We start from the raw sequence: 16,457 nt of genomic DNA, 5'->3' as shown, positions 1-16,457 counted from the left end.
TAGGCGACCGCGGTTCGCGTCCCAGACCCAGTGGCTTAGAACTCAAGCCGGGCGCATGTGCATGCGTGCCCTAGGTCATGGGAGGAGAATGGAGGAGAAGGGATTGCGGCGTGACCATCCCCTCTGGGGGGTGATTTCTCACTTTCTGTCTCTATGTCTCTCTCTGTCTGGCGAGCGCACGCGCCCTATAGCAAAAATCTCTCAAAAAAGAAAAAGACTCACGACCTTAGTTCAAAAAATAATTTACTTTTTATGGGACCAGCAGATGGCGTGATGGTTACGTTGCTGGACTCCCACACAGTCTACTGCTATTCAAGTCCCGGATCTGGTAGCTTAAAACTCACGCTGCATGCACATGCGTGCATGCCAAGGTCCTGAGAGAATGGAAAAGAAGGGATTGAGGTGTGACCATCCCCCCGGGACGTGATTTCTCGCTTTCTGTCTGTCTCTCTGGCGAGCGCACGCACTGTATAGCAAAAATCTCCCTAAAAAAATAAATAATTGATATTTTAAAATTTTATTTTGCTATAGATTACGTGTGCTCGACAGAGAGAAAGTGAGAAGCGTTTCCTGGTGGGACGGCCACGCTGCTGTTTCATTTCCATTCTCCTGGGATTTGGGGCACACACGCACATGCTGCCAGGTCTGGGACTCAAACCATAGAGCTGGTCATGTAGGATCCAGCTACTTAACCTCTGTGCCTCTGGCCAGTCCCCCAACATGATCTGCTGCTGAGATCTTACGGAGTCAGGAAGGATTGCTCTCCTACGAATTAACTCTGAAATCGGGCATACTGATATTTCAGCAAACATGCTTTGCGTCCCGGAGAGTCGACCCTTGCCTTGTCCAGGCCACCTGCCCGTGACGTCACTGCAATGACGGCTTTCCCGTCATCTGCCGGTCCTCTCACTGCTTCACCTCTACGGCTGCCAGTTTCCAGTCTTACTCCTGCCCCCTCTTCCCATTGGGTGTCCTCTTTTTTCTTTCTTCATGACGAAGAGTGCAGAATGCGTATGAGATGGGGGGGGTAGCACAGGCACCGGCTGCAGGGCCACACCACAACCCCCTCCCTTGTCCTCCACACGCGTGTGCACCGGTGCGTTTCAGGCTGACCGGAGCAGGGACCTGAGCTGCAGTTGCCGTGCGGGATCGGGAAGTTGGCCCTAGGTCTCCTTTTCAGCTAAAACATGCTGACTTGAAATGGAAACTTCTTGTAGCTCTTTGACTTGTAGTTTCAGCTCCTGTTCACTTGGGCCTGCTGTGTCACCTGCACTGTTTACCCTTCCCGGCGGAGAGGAACAGTTACTGCCTGCGTGGTCACTGGGTGGTGAGGTTATTCTGGGCCGTGAGGGCTGGGGGCAGGGCTGGGCTGCGGAAGTCGCTGAGATGAAGCCGGTGCTTTTCGAGACTCGCATGCCTTGCAACCTATTTCTCATTAGGGACAGAACTGGTATACGCAGCTTACCGCCTGATTACCTGACACCACCGAAAAGCAGCCTTGCAGCACTTTGGGAGGGATCTTGGAAAATGACGTGGTCTGTGTCTCGGAATAAGTGAAAGGCCTGAGGGTCACTTTTCCTCCTTTACATTTCAAAACCAACTGACCCTGAGCTTGTAAGTTTCAGATACTGCCACAGTCTTGAAATGACAATGACAAAACTGAAAACAGTTCTGTCAGAATTAAGGATAAAGAGGGAAAATTATGACTATCAGAAAACAAATATTTTTCTGAAATAACAGGTAAACCTTGGGAAGTTATCAGCAATGCGTTTCAGAACCACAGAACTTTGGGGAACCAGCAAGTGGCGTGGTGGTTAAGGCGCTGGACGCTCCCACATGGCTGCCTGTGGTTTGGGTCCTGGACCTGATGGCTTGCTTTCTCACTTTCCCTCTCTCTCTGGTCAAATGAAAATAAATGCAAGAATAAATAAAAATGTAGTAATTCTTAAAAGAAAAAGAAAAAGAAAGAACCACAGAACTTTGGATATAAGGATGGAGCGTGAGCTTGGCTGAAGGCCAAGGCAGAGGAAGGCGCCGGACCACCCAGACCCGAGTTCAGCCCACGCACTGAGCAGCGAAGTGGTCTGACCATTTCTCTTCACGGAGTTACTCAAGACCCCCCCCCCCTAACATTTCACGAATCAGATGGGGGGGATGAGCTGACCTCATTTTTATCAGATGTTTGCAAAGGCTATGCAGACACCTGGGAAAGGCTTTGCATGGCGAGCGGGATGAGCATCTCACGGGACGGATCAATCTGTTCTCGTGACGCTCAGGTCATCTCACGGGACGGATCAATCTGTTCTCGTGAAGCTCAGGTCTTTTTTTTTTTTTTTTTTAGATTTTTGCCATGGGGTGTGTGTGCTCACCAAGAGAGGCAGTGCATGCACGAGAGATAAGGAAAGAGAGAAAACACCCCTGAGGGGATGGCTACACCACAGTCCCTTCTCCATTCTCCTCTTGGGATTTTGGGCATGCACACACACTGAGTATGATTCTCAAGCTGCTAGGTGTGGGATTTGAACCATGCAGCTGGCCATGTGGAGTCCAGTGCCCTAGCTTCCACACCACCTGCTGGCCCAATATTTCAGTCTTAAATGAAGGCTGGCCTTGGGCTGCCTGCAGTCAGCTGATCTAACTCACAGGCTGTGCAAGTTAGGGTTCTTCTGTAGTTTTTGTCTTACATCACAGATCTCATATATTACTTTTTTTAAAAGAATTATTTTATTTAACTTTGCTATTATTTTCCAGTTTGATCAGAGAGAGAGAGAGAGAGAGAGAGTGAAAAAGCAAGCCACCAGGTCTGGGACTCGAACCTTGGTTGGCCATGTGGGAGTCCAGTGCTTTGAACCACCAGGCCACCTGCTGGCCCCACGCGTATTCTTGACTAGTTTACAGGTCGCAGCCTTTTCTTTGGAATAAGCTAATGTGGATAAGAGGGACTAAAAGGAATTGATTTTATGGCAATAAAAAAGGAAAGGTTTTACTTGAACCTCGTGTGTAGCAAACGCTAAGATACTGCGGTTTAAGGTTTTGGTGTATAATTTCAAGACGTGTTCCCAGAATATACCGCCCTCAAGACAGGGTTAAAGTTAAACTTCCCACTAAGATAGTGCAGAGGAGGCGCTGTTCCAGGAACAAGTCTGAGCACAAGCTTCCCTCCACAGGCGTCCTCCCTCGGGCACCGAGACGGCAGCTGTCCACTGAACGGGGAAGGGCAGGGAGAGACCAAGTCCCCGACGCGCTGCCGGGCTAATTCTTGGCCAGTCTGGCGATGAGGTCTTTCCACTCTCCCCTCTTCTTCGTGATGTATGCAGGCGTGAGTAGCTGCAGCAGGGAGTCCGGCTGTTGCCTAAAGAGGCTCTGACACAAGGCCTCGGTGTTACATATCACGTACATCCCACAGTCGTAGCTGTTCTGTTGAGCAGGGGCTTTCTCCTCCACAAAGACCAGTTTGTCTCCTTTTCTGCCTAAGAAAGCTTCCAGTTTCTCTGCTACCTGCTTTGCATGAACCGAATTGCTCCTGCTATGGGAATCGTAATGAAAAAAGCTATTTTTATCTTGGAGATAAACCAACAAACTCCAGTGGGTCCCCCCAGCTGTCTGGTTGGAGTTATCGTTGATGGCTAAAAACACAGCTCTCTTGTGGGGGAGGTCCAGGGGTTCAAGGAACATGGCCACCTCCGCTGGGCTGCGAGTGCACTTGATGAACTGGGTGACTTCGGGGCTAATGAAGCAGACGCGGTCCGAGCAGTCGTGGAACTGAGTGTTGGCAAAGTACTCAAAGGCGAACCCGATGATATGGTCGTTGAGCCAGCTTGGGGGGTCCAACAGCGAGACATCTGACTGCCGCAGCAGACTGTCCATGTAACTCAAGACCACGGGGTCCATCTTGCACTGACCCGCGCTGCTGAGATGCAGAAGCTGGAGGGGAGACAGAGGACAGTCTTCACTGCCGAGATCATCCTGCCTGACAGAGGGGCTACAAGACAGCTGCGTGGCCCTCGAACCTGCGCGGCAGAGGTGCGGTGTAGTGTGGAGGTGTGGCCGCCAGGCTGCGCTGGAGTGAGCATGCGTGGAGCGTGCCACAATCAGAAAGGACACTGGGACACTCCCTTGCAGACAGTAAGCATGATTTCATTTTCTTATTTTTACTTTGCTATGGGGCACATGTGCTTGCTGGACAGAGAGAGACAGGGAAAGTGAGAAAGCACCTTGTAGGGGACATGGCCGTGCCGTAATCCCTTCTCCATTCTCCTCTTAGGAGTTTGGGCGTGCACACACGTGTTCAGTGTGTTTTTCAAGCTGCTGGGTCTGTGGCTTGAACTGTGCAATCAGCCATATGGGATCCACAACACGCTAGCCCTCACACCAGCTGGCTGGCCCAGTGAACATGAATTCTAGCCCCCCCTGCATGTGCAGCCCTCACAGCAGCTGGTGGGCCCAGTGAACATGAATCCTAGCCCCCCCTGCATGTGCAGGTTAGTTAACATGACAGCTGGTGTTTTCCAGATGCCAGGCATTAGTTCCATTTCTGGCTCTTCCATGAATAAACAGAGTAAGAACAAATTATTTTAATTTTAAAGATGAACTTAAAGAGGGACCAGCAGATGGCATAATGGTTACATCACTGGACTCCCACAAAATTGACCGTGGATTGAGTCTCAGACCTGGTGGCTTAAAACACACTGGACGCGTATGCGCGTGTGCCCAAAACCCAAGACGAGAATGGAGAAGGGATTGCAGCATGGCCATCTCCCTGGGAGGGTGATTTCTAGCTTTCTGTCTCTCCAGTGAGTGTACATGCCTTGTTCAAAACTCTCTTAAAAAAAAAAAAAAAAAAAACCCAAAGAATCAGTAGAAGAAAGTTACTAATTACCAACGGAAACAGTTTTCATGTCAACATTAATTATCAAGCGGTAAGATAAGGTAAATTACTGCTTCCTCTTTCCATCATAAAAAGTAACAATGATTTGAGCTGCAGTTAAAAGAAACTTCTGTTTTCTTTTAGAGAGATTTTTGCTACAGGGCTGTGTGCTTGCTGGACAGACGACAGACAAAAAGTAAGAAATCACCCCCCCAGGGGAGATGGCCACACTATAATCCCTTCTCCTCCATTCTCCTCCTGGGATCTTGGGCATGCACGCACACATGCCCAGCGTGAGTTTTAAGTCGCTAGGTCCAGGACTTGAACCACATTCAACTACGTGGGAGTCAGGGAGTAACCATCACGTTTTCTTCTGGTCCCCAAAGGAACTGTTGTTTCAAGAGTTGAAAATCATGCGGAATACAATGGAACTCATTCCTAAATCTGCCCATTTCTTACCTGGAGCCTCAAGTGGGAGGAGTAAACTACGGAGCGTTTATAATACAGAGAGACCCTTCGCTGTGGAAAGGCCTTCGCCCAGGAGTGGGAGACCTGGCCAGGCCCATTTGCTGCTGCTGCTGTCTTCAAGGGCCTTCGTGTGATCTTGTCATCTCTGCCATGGGAAAGGGGGTACATACCTGCCCTCCACACCTCAGGGCTGCAGAGAAGGCTAGAGCTGAACATGCAGGCACTGAAACAGTTACAAATAGGGCCAGCAGACAGCGTAATGGTTACGTCGCTGGACTCCCGCATGGCCAACCACAGTTTGAGTCCTGGACCTGGTGGCTTGAAACTCAAGGCGGGTATGAGTGCATGGGTGCCCAAGGTTCTGGGAGGAAAACGGAGAAGGACGTGGCATGGCCATTCACCCTGGTGGCTGACTGCTCACTTACCTTCTCGCTATCTCTGTCTCTCTCTCTTGTTGGCAAGCACATACACACTAAGGCAATACCTTAAAAAAAAAAAAAGAGTTAAAAGTTGTACACTTGGGGGTGATTTCTTGCTTTCTGTCTCTCTGGCGAGCGCACATGCCCTGTAACAAAAATCTCTCTCAAAAAAAACTACAAATAATATTCACGTTATGAACTGGATGATGTTAGTAAGACAACCAGAGAATCTATCAATAGATCAAGCTCCAAACCAATCAGCAAGTGAGGTTCAGAAACAAATATCCACTCATGTTTTTATCGTTATTATTATTTTTTAGTTAGTTTTATTTATCATTATTATTTAAATAGACAGCGAGAGAGAGAACGAAAACAAGCCACTAGGTCTGGGACTCGAACCACAGTCGGCCACATGGGAGTCCAGCACCTCAACCACTACACCACCTGCCAGCCCCCCATTCGTGCTATTTTGTCCAAACAGCAGAATGTTTAACTCAGAGCAGAAGCAAGACAAGCTGCATGGTGAGATTAGCCTGGTGGTGAACGCCCAGGGTGGGGCGCTGCCTGGATGGGCAGGGGGAGGTCACAGTGCAAGACCACATTGAGGATGTCTGTCTTTTTCTCATGAAAGAAAGAAAAATAAACGAGTAAATAAATAAATAAAAGGACAAGAAGTCTGATGGCTGTAGAAGACACTATAATTTTTGAGCATAACAGATTCACCAGAGTTAACTGCAACGTACTTGCAGGACGATGCTTCCAACAACAGTACAGGAGCAGTTCCATGCAGACCCAGCGTACAAAACAACGCTTTAGGGCAAGAAGACAGCAATGTGCAGGGACGGGGCTGGGATGCCGACATCGACTTAATCAGTTCTGGTCACCAGACGGTTATTTTTCCCACTTGGTCACACTGAGGCCGCAGGGAGGCCTGCGTCAGCTGGGTGTGGGGACAACCTGTGGTCCTAGCTGGCGGAGTGGCTGAGGCAGGAGGCTTGCAACACGGCGGGGCTGTCAAAATACTTCTCGCTCACTCTCTCCCTCCCACGGTCTCATAAAACAAAATACAACTTTGTGACAGACCCCTTTTCTGAAATTAACACCCTGCAAAACCGTGTACAGAAAATACACCCAAGAGAAAAAGCTAAAGCTAACGGAGTTTCTGAATAGCATCAACAGAACGACTTCGGAAACGGCCTCGCTCTGCTGGTGGAGATGACCGGACGGCTTAGATTTTCTTACGGGAGACTAACCGGAGGAGGGACGTAAGCTGCAGCCAGGAAGGACGCTCCCGAGCCACAGAGCACATGTGTTATGGGTGGGCCACAGCTTTGGCTCGAAGCTTTCTGGCAGTTCACCAGAGACAGTTAAACACTCACCCGCCCGAAAGGAAAAAACAAAGCAATTGCTTGGGAGAGGTAAAAAAATTCTGTGTGTTAAGGTCAGTTTTTGTTTCTCCCGAAGTTGTCGTAGATGACAGGGTGTATCATAATGAAGTGTCCCCCAGCAGCCTTAGGACAGATGCGATTGTCGAGGGGACCGTCCCTGTAACGCCTATTCGCCGTGATGGCAAGGTGGCAAGCAGCAGCCCAACGAGCCAAGTGCTCAGCTCGCAGGCTGGCCTGACCTGGAGCTGAGCAGCACCACGGGGAGAGCGGCATGTGAGCAGTTGCATGCCAGGGTCCGTGCGTGCCTGCCCAGGATCCTGGGAGGAGAAAGGATTGCGGCGTGGCAGCCCCCTGGGGTCATTTCTCACTTTCCCTCTTTCGTCTCTCTTGTCATGCACGGGCCTTATGGCAAAAACCTTAAAGACAAAAAAAAAAGAGATGCACGTGGTCTTGGCGGGTAGGAAGGCTGGGGGACTGACAGACAAGTGAGGTGTGTGAAGACGGCCTCCTGGTTCTCGCCGTGAAATGCTGCGGCCTAGATTAGAGGGCATGTTTACGGGACAGGAGGCTTGGGGTCCAGGCTCAACTCTGCGACTGGCTATCTAAGTGACCCTGGGGCCGTTATTCGTCCTCTTTCTTTCAAAAATCATTTAACTTCATTTATTTTAATTTTACCAGAGAGGAACAGAGTGAGAAAGTGAGAAAGCAAGCTGCCAGGTTTGAGACTTGAACCACGGTCGGCCACGTGGGAATCCAGCCACGTCACCTGCAGGCCCCAGATGGGCTAATCTTCACCTAGACATGTGACTGGTTCAATCTGGATTTTTGGTGAATATAGATGCTTAAAATATTAATCACAGTAGATACAAGCAAGAATTGTCTATTTGATGAATGTGCAAGTTTCTGGGACCAGCAGTTAGTTTAATGGCTATGTCGCTGGACTCCCATGTAGTCAACTGCAGTTCAAGTCCCGGACCCAGCGGCTTAAAACTCACGCCAGGCGTGTGTGTGTGCGTGCGTGCCCAGGATCCCAAGAGGAGAATGGAGGAGAAGGGATTGTGGTGTGGCCATCCCCCCTGGGGGGTGATTTCTCGCTTTCTGTCTCTCTTTTTGGCGAGCGCACGCGTTGGGCAACCCACGCCCCCCCTAGCAAAAAAACCCCAAAAAAAAAAAAAAAAGTGTAAGTTTTTTTTGTTTGCCTTTTTTTTAAGATTTTTGCCATAGGGTGTGTGTACTTGCTGGAGAGACACAGGGACAGAAAGAGGGAAAGTGAGAAATCACCCCCTCCAGCGGGGATGGCTGTGCTGCAATTCCTTCTCCTCCTGGGATTTTGGGCATGAATGCACGAGCACCTGGTGTGATTTTCGTGCTGCTGGGTTCAGGCCTGGAAACGCGGTTGGCTATGTGGGGTCTAGTACCTTAACCACACCACTTGCTGGCCGCTGTAAGTATTTAACCCGGTAAAAATATTAAAATAGTATTTTATATGAACAGATTTGATAAGGTATGCAGTGATTTTCATAACTGCTGGAAAATATGCCTGTTGGCTGTTGAATAAGGTGATAATCCAAATACGTTTGTTTTACTCTAAAGCCCAACAGAAAACTTACTATCCCAGAATTGCGACCTTCGCTCATTTTTTTCATGTAATTACTCACTACGGGTTCCTTAAAGAAAACTGACAGCCTGGTTCAGTGATATTTTTAAAAACATTACAAAGCGCAGCTGTTCTGCTCATTCTAAGTGAAGGTTATACAAATGAGAAGTTTTGCATGCAGTCCCCTCCTCCCGTTTCAGGCTGTGTCAAACTGCAGAGGCTCACGGTGTGGTCTGTGCTTCGCTAAATGGCTCGGTGGCTACCTGCCAGCAGGTATCAGAAACCAAACACCGAGAAGCAACCAGACTAAGCGGAGTTGTATCTTTTTAAGACTTCAATTTCACCAGCATTAGCAAAAAAGAGCTAAACAATTTAGTCATTTGACTTAAAATATTTTAATAAGTAATTAAAATATGAACATAAACATGGACATATTGTTGCATACACTGCAAAATCACTATGACTTTTTTTTTCATTGAGAGGTTTTTGCTATAGGGTGCATGCGCTCTCCAGAAAGACAGAGAGACAGAAAGCAAGAAATCACCTCAGGGGAGATGGCCACGCCACAATCCCTTCTCCATTCTCCTCTCGGGATCTTCGGCACGCACACACACATGCCCGGTGTAAACTTAAGCCACCCGGTCAGGGACTCAAACTATAGTCGGACCACATGGGAGTCCAGCCACATAGCCATGACGCCAACTGCTGGTCCCAGTATGAATTTTAAGAGGAGATTCCCATAGAACTTAAGCACTACATTACTGGCTTAGACATTTTAGTGTGGAACAGTCTAATTGTTAATAGCTGGTGTGTCTATAACATAAGTCTATTTTTTTTTTTAAGAGATTTTTGTTAAAGGGCACATGTGCTCACCAGAGAGAGACAGACAGAAAGCGAGACATAATCCCCCATTCTCCTCTTGGGATTTTGGGCATGCATGCACACATGCCCACATGAGTTTTAAGCCGCTGAGTCTGGAACTTCTATGGTTAGTCAACCATGTGGTATTCCAACGACATAACCATTATGCCTCTGCTGGTCCCAATCTAAGCTTTTAATTCTTAGAAACCAGATTCCCTATTAATTAAAAAAGACCTGAGTGCAAATTTGTTTTAGTAGCTTAAATATGTATATGCTCAAGACATTTATTAAAGCAACTTTATCCACTTTTATTTTTGTCACAGCGCATGTGTGCTGCCATGCCAGAGAGAGATGCAGAGACAGAGACAGCCAGAGAGTGTGGGGGAAGGTACCCCCACCCTAGCAAGGGAGGATGGTCATGCCAATCACTCTCCTCCATTCCTCCACGCTGCCAGGAATTTGGACATGCACACTCATACATACATGCACACACATACATACATGCACACTCCTGGCATGCTTTTCAAACTGCCGGGGCCAGGGTATGAACTGCTGGACTCCCACATGGCCGACTGCAGTTTTGAGTCCCAGACCTGGCGGCTTGAAGCTCACACCAGGCATGCGTGCGTACGTGCTCAAAATCCTGAGAGGAGAATGAAGGAGAAGGGATTGTGGCCTGGCCATGCCCCTGGAGGGCGATTTCTCTCTGTCTCTGTGAGCACACACCCTACGGCAAGAATCTCTCTCTAGGACAGGGCCAGCTCTGTGACTCAGTGGGTAAGGCAGCGGGACCCCACGTGGCAGACCCACCAGCTGAGTCCTGGGCCTGTAACCTGGGGAACATGTGGGCACACGTGCACGCCTCAAATCCCAGGAGGGTGAGAGGGAGAAGGGACTGTAGCCCCGTGGAGGGTACTGTCTCCTCTGTCTGGTGAGCACACACGCCTTCTGGGAAAAAGAAAAGAAAACTCAGGATTAAACCTTTCCTGCTCCCCCCGCTGCCACCTTTTGCTTTTGTCATTTTACCCCTTTTCCCTTAATAGTGAGCACAAGGCTAGGAATGCAGCAGCTTCCATGGCGGGGTGTGCCACCTCCGACCTCCCACGGGCCCAAAACCTGTCTGTTTCTTTAATGTGGGAGTCTTCCTTCTGTCCTGTGGAAAGAATGCAGTCTAATCTCTTCCACAAACCCTCGACAGAAAGAGATAAAAATAATTTGCTTACTAAAATGAGAAGACAAGGCCCAACTTTTAGTGTATAATTCCATTTGCGCCTTCACAAAAAAGCCACGTCCAGGACCAAATGTGCTTCTCATGGCAGCATAGGCAGAAATATTTTCAGGAAGGAAGTTAAAGGCTTTAACATTTTTTTGGTTTCAGTTTCCCCCAATTAAATGTTTCCTTTTAATGCCTAAACCATCCGAAGAGTTGTATAATGTGGCATGTAAAAATTACCATCAGATTTACATGATTGCTTGAGTCGGGAGAGGAGATTTTACTTATCTCTGTAGCCGCGGTGCCTGAGAAACTGGAGAAGTTTTAATTCACGAATACATTTTCCCTGAGCAAGATACAGAAGTGAAATGTACTACGAGAAACTGAAAACACAAAATTGTTATAAACAGTTACAACTCCTCTAACATCAGTGTTTCACCAATATAAGAATTTAGCTTTCAAGACAGGAAAACTTGGGGCTGGCAGGTGGTGTGGTAGTTAAGGGTGCAGGACTCCCACATGGCTGACCATGGTTTGGGTTCTGGACCTGACGGTTGCTTTCTCACTTTTCTCTTCTCTTTTACTCTGTCCCTCTCTGGTCAAATTAAAAAAAACAAACAAACAAAATAAAGTTAAATAAAATAATTATAAAAAAAAAAAAGAAAAAGACCAGGAAAACCGGAGCCGGCAGGTAGTGTGATGGTTAAGGCGCTGGATCCCCACACGTCTAACTGCAGTTCGAGTCCTAGACCTGGCAGCTTGCTTTCTTACCTTTTCACTGTCTCTCTTTAGTCATTTTTTTTCTTTAAATGACAAATAGAGACCAGCAGTTGGCATAATGGCTATGTTGCTGGACTCCCATGTAGTCGACCATGGTTTGAGTCCCAGACCCGGTGGCTTAAACTCATGCCAGGCGCGTGTGCGTCCATGCGTGCCCAAGATCCCGAGAGGAGAATGGAGGAGAAGGGATTGCAGCGTGGCCATCCCCCTTGGGGGTGTGGTGAGGGGGGTGATTTCTCACTTTCTATCTCTCTGGCGAGCACACATGTCGTATAGCAAAAACCTCTCCAAAAATAAAAAAAGGCTGAATAAAAAACAAAAACAGGAGAACTATGTCTGAGGACGATGTCTGGTGATCTACCACCAGAACTTCCACCTAGTCCTGCCTCCAGGCAGGGCAGCGGCTGGTGACCCTCCAGGGCTTCTTCTCAAACCCAGGCTGTCCACTTGCTGCTCTGTATCGAGGCACTGCTGTCAGTGGTGAGATGTCACCGACATTTAAGGAATTTAAGTGTTTGCCAGAGGGTGTGTATGCTCACAGGAGACAGACAGGTGAAGGTGCCCACGTGCAGAATGGTCATGCTGCCATCCCTTCTCCATCGCTCTCTCCGTTTGGAACTGTTTTACGCAGGAGCACACATGTACCTGGTATGTTTAACCCACCAAGCCAAGGCTCGAACTGCACGGCTGGCTGTGCTGGGTCCAGTGATCTACCTACCAGGCCGCAGGCTGACCCCATTCGAAGAGCTTCATTCTCAGCCTGTCATTCCTTCCTCCAGGCTCCCACCTGTAATTCCATCATTTTTCCTTTACCATAAACAAGCATGTATAAAATTCTTCTTATGGTGACTTTGTTTTGCGTGAAATTTTCTGAGAAATGATTTCACAGCTTTTGAAATGATTAGGGATGAGGGCTACATGTGGGAAGGTCAACAGAATTAGGAAGAGGTGGAACGGTAGCTGGTTTCACATGGCTAGCTACACGGTTTGAGTCCTGGGCCCAGTGGCTGGAGAAACACGCCAGGTGCATGTGTGTGCGTGCCCCAAATCTGGAGAGTAGGGGCTACAATGTGCCCAGCCCTTATGGGGGGACTTTCTCAATTTACCTCTCTCTCTCTCTCTCTTTGGGGATCACACGCTCCCTCTGGCAAATTAAAAAAAAAAGGAAGAAGAATACGCTCTGGGTTAAGATAGTATTTTGTAAAGGACAAAACTGAAGCCAGCCAAGTGGGAATCAAGTGCCTTAACCACTATGCCAACAGTTAACACTTCTTACAACACCTCGTGAGTTTTTTAAAAATTATTTTCTTTAGCTTTATTTATTTATTTTAATTTGATCAGAGAGGGACAAAGAGAGACAGAGGGAGTGGGAGGGAAGTGAGAAAGCAAGCCACCAGGTCTCGGACTCGAATCACGGTTGGCCACGTGGGAGTCCAGCACCCTCAGTGACCACTCCACCTGCCAGCCCCAACGTCTCATAATTGTCGGGACCAGCGAAGGGCATAGTAATTACGTTGCTGGACTCCCACATAGTTGACTGTGGTTTGAGCCCTGGATCTGGCAGCGTGGAACTCACGCTGGGCATGTATGCATGTGTGCCCACAATCCCTGAAGGAAAATGGAGGACAAGGGGTTGTGCTGTGACCATTCCCCCTGGGGAGTGATTTCTCATTTTCTGTCTCTCTTTCTGTCTCTCTGGCAAGCACATGTACCATATAGCAAAAATCTCTCAAAAAAAACAAAGACAAAACACCTCCTAAGTTTCAAATATTACCTTTCCTTTCAGATAGACCCAGTTCCTTCTTCCCACACAAAAGGGGACTGAGAGCTGGACCTCAATGTCTGCACACTTGGTTTTCTGTCAGTGTGGATCCATGTTCATCAACCCTCGAGGCCTCCGACTATCTGATGGACAGAGTCAGTAACGGCCAGTCGTGCTGAAGAAGCTTGGCACTCAATGATTTCCTATAAAACAGCCTTCAGTTACCTTTCCTGGTTTATTTCCTAGTACTGCCCCGACATACGTATCCACACAAGATCATCTCCCCTGCAGTCCCTTCTAGTTATGCAACAGGGGATTAGTACCGGTTGCTGTCCGAGGTAGAGAAGAAAATATCAGTAGCTAGCTCGGAGCCTTATCCCAATACAGAGGTGGCAAGTGACCGGGGCTCTATCATCTCTCTGAACGCCACCCTGATCTGCCACACTCTTGCTTAAAACCATTACACTGCAATGTATATATTTTTTTGGTAGAGGTTTTTTGTTTGTTTGTTTGTGTTTTTGCTATAGAGTGCGTGCACTTGCCAGAAAGTCACAGAGAGACAGAAAGGGAGAAATCACCCCTGAAGGGGGATGGCCACACCACAATCCCTTCTCCTTCATTCTCCTCTCGGGATCTTGAGCACACACGCATACGCGTCCGGCACGAGTTTAAGCCACTGGGTCCGGGACTTGAACCGCAGTCGAATATGTGGGAGTCCAGCGACATAGCCATTACGCCAACTGCTGGTCCCGACACTGCGATATTTTAAAACTTGGGATCCATGGACTAGGATGTGGCTAGAATCTCATGGTTCCATGAAATTGGACTGGGGAAAAATGCCTATTTTCAACAATCTCTAGCTGAAACTTAGCGTTGTGTTCAAGTAGAGGCAATACAGCTCAGGAATATCAGCAATAGAAATCTGATACTTCTACCGGATATTAGTCATTGCGGGAATCTCAAATAGAATTCATAGTCATCGTATTCTGAAATGACATAACTGGATCTACTCCCAGATATAACGCATAGGAAAGTACGTACACAACCAAATCACATACTGGCTTTAATACCTTTTTAGTTGCTAGAGGATGGGTGTGCTTGCCAGAGAGAGGGAGGGAGGAAGCACCTCCCATTTGGGTATGGTCATGCCATAATACCTTCTCCATTCCTGCATCCTTTTGGGCACACATACCTGGAATGTTTTCCAAGACATGGGATCTGGCTCCCTTAACCACTAGGCTACAGGGCCAGCCCCCTTGCTTTCATATTTTTAAAATAACTTTCAAAGCACTGGTTTCCTTTATATTTCTAGGCATTTTACACATTTAAAAAATGCTATTATTATTTTTAAAATTTGCTATAGGGCATGTGTGCTCACTAGAGAGAGAGAGGAAAGGTGAGAAAGCAAGCCACTAGGTCTAGGACTTGAACCACGGTTGGCCATGTGAGAGTCCAGTCCCTTAACCGTCAAACCAACCACTGGCCCCTTGTTTTACACATTTAAAAATATTTATTCTTAGGTTGGGTATAGGCTAGACTGACAGAGGTCCATGGTGTAAAAGAGGTTAAGAATTTTTCTTGTTCATACGCATTGCTTACAGGATATAATCTAAACTTTAGTATGGGATTCGAGGTATGTCACAACCTGTCCACACCCACCCCTATCTTCCCTTCTTTGCTCTAGCTGCAGCAGACAACAGTAACCTTCTCTGAGCTGGAGGTGGGTGGACACGTTCTGCATTCACCCTGGTTAACAGAGCAGTCAGGTCGTCTCCGGTTTCCCTCTTCTGTCTGCCCAGTGGATTCTTTGTTTAAAGGTCTGTCTTCCCTCACCCTCTGAGATCCCATCAGGGCTATACTTGAAACACTTTTAGAACTCATCCAACTTGGATGATGGATGGAATGAGAACTAAAAGGCAGATTCTATGTTGGCAAGGCACCGCGTGTAGCTCTCTCTGGGGTGAGTGGGTCTTTAAATCTCTTTTTGGGGACAGAAATAGGGATGGCCCTTGTGTTCTAAGGCTGGAGATGCCGTCTAAATCCTGGACGGAGGGGAAAGGGACAGGAAAGAGCACTCGTTAAGTGACCAGACTGAGACTGAGGGATGAAACCGGGACAGAGGAGGAGGCAGGAGTGGCTCCTTCCACTTCCCAGAACAGTTATTCAGAACTCTTTATCGCTCTGCTCAAGCTTCTCAATCGACTCAGCTCTCGCGCTCATCACATGATCCCATTTTAACATCACAGGGCCAACTCCCTCAACTTCCTGCCCTTACATACTTCCCATCTTTTCCTCCTCTCAAGTGGATCCTAACCCTCAGTATTAGTCACTTGAAGAGCTTTAACAAAAATACTGCCGGGGCTGGCTCAGTGGTAAGGCAGTGCTCCGGAGAAGCTGGGTCCCGCACTGCAGCGGATTCCTGTCCCCAGCGGCCTGAAACACACCAGGACACGCACGTGAGTGCCCCAGACCTCAGGGACCGGAGGAGGAGTAGCATGATCAGACCGGTGGAGGGTGCTCCCCTCTCTCCTGTGTGCATGCGAGCACTTGGGCCGGCTGTGGCCTGATTAACGGAGGCAGGCTCCTCGTGGCTGATCACAGTCCGAATCCTGGACTTGTGCGCCCAAAATCCAGAAAGGAGGGATAAGTGCGGAAGTGACTGGCATGGCCGAGCTCCTGTGGCAGAATGTGCGTGTGTGTTGGGGACACACTACTCTCCCCCCAGGACACTGGCAAATTAAAAAAACAAAGGGACATCTACATCTGCACGGTCTGCACCAGGTATACTCCACTCTGTTTTACGCTCCCAGGCCCGGCCACCAGCTCCCACCACCACGCTCCCTGCTGCTAGCTCTTCTCCCTCTTTGACCAGCAATCCCTAACCAGCCGTTTAACGAGTCTTTCCAGAGTGAGCCAAGGGACCGGCAGGTGGCGTAATAGTTACGTCGCTGTCGAGTCCCGGATGGGAGAACTCACGCCCGGGGCGCGTGTGCGTACACAGGGCGAGGCCACCCCCTGGGGGGAGTCCGCGCTTCCGGCCTGTTTCCGGCCAGCGCGCGTGCCCTGTAACAAAAAACTCTTAAAAAAAAAAAAAGGTAAGAG

The 16,457-nt window shown here is 48.4% G+C and overlaps 2 protein-coding genes across 8 annotated transcripts in view; one reads left to right on the top strand and one right to left on the bottom strand.

Moving 5' to 3' along the window:
- Positions 1 to 2,786: 2,786 nt before the first annotated feature.
- Positions 2,787 to 16,457, bottom strand: part of SENP8 (SUMO peptidase family member, NEDD8 specific) — a 14,204-nt gene continuing 533 nt past the window's right edge. Inside the window, exons 2-3 of one of the 6 annotated variants that reach the window (XM_006167252.2) lie at positions 5,761 to 5,819; positions 2,787 to 3,924 (exon numbers count right to left, since the gene is read on the bottom strand). In XM_006167252.2, the coding sequence (XP_006167314.1) occupies positions 3,253 to 3,924; positions 5,761 to 5,802 (714 nt within the window). In that variant the 5' untranslated portion in view covers positions 5,803 to 5,819 and the 3' untranslated portion in view covers positions 2,787 to 3,252. Of the gene's footprint in view, positions 3,925 to 5,326; positions 5,486 to 5,505; positions 5,559 to 5,760; positions 5,820 to 12,311; positions 12,381 to 13,367; positions 13,837 to 16,457 lie in introns of those variants that run through there. The other 5 variants (XM_014583742.2, XM_027767792.1, XM_006167255.3 and 2 more) reach the window with 5 other exon arrangements.
- The window catches only part of MYO9A (myosin IXA), a 206,150-nt gene continuing 204,571 nt past the window's right edge, over positions 14,879 to 16,457 (top strand). Inside the window, exon 1 of one of the 2 annotated variants that reach the window (XM_027767784.1) lies at positions 14,879 to 15,811. The gene's annotated coding sequence lies outside the window, so the exon portion shown is untranslated. The remainder of the gene's footprint in view (positions 15,812 to 16,457) is intronic. The other variant, XM_027767791.1, reaches the window with a different exon arrangement.

This window comes from Tupaia chinensis, unplaced genomic scaffold (assembly GCF_000334495.1).
Source record: "Tupaia chinensis unplaced genomic scaffold, TupChi_1.0 Scaffold144682_1, whole genome shotgun sequence".
Classification (NCBI taxonomy): domain Eukaryota; kingdom Metazoa; phylum Chordata; class Mammalia; order Scandentia; family Tupaiidae; genus Tupaia; species Tupaia belangeri.
This window is presented reverse-complemented; position numbering and strand designations above follow the sequence as displayed.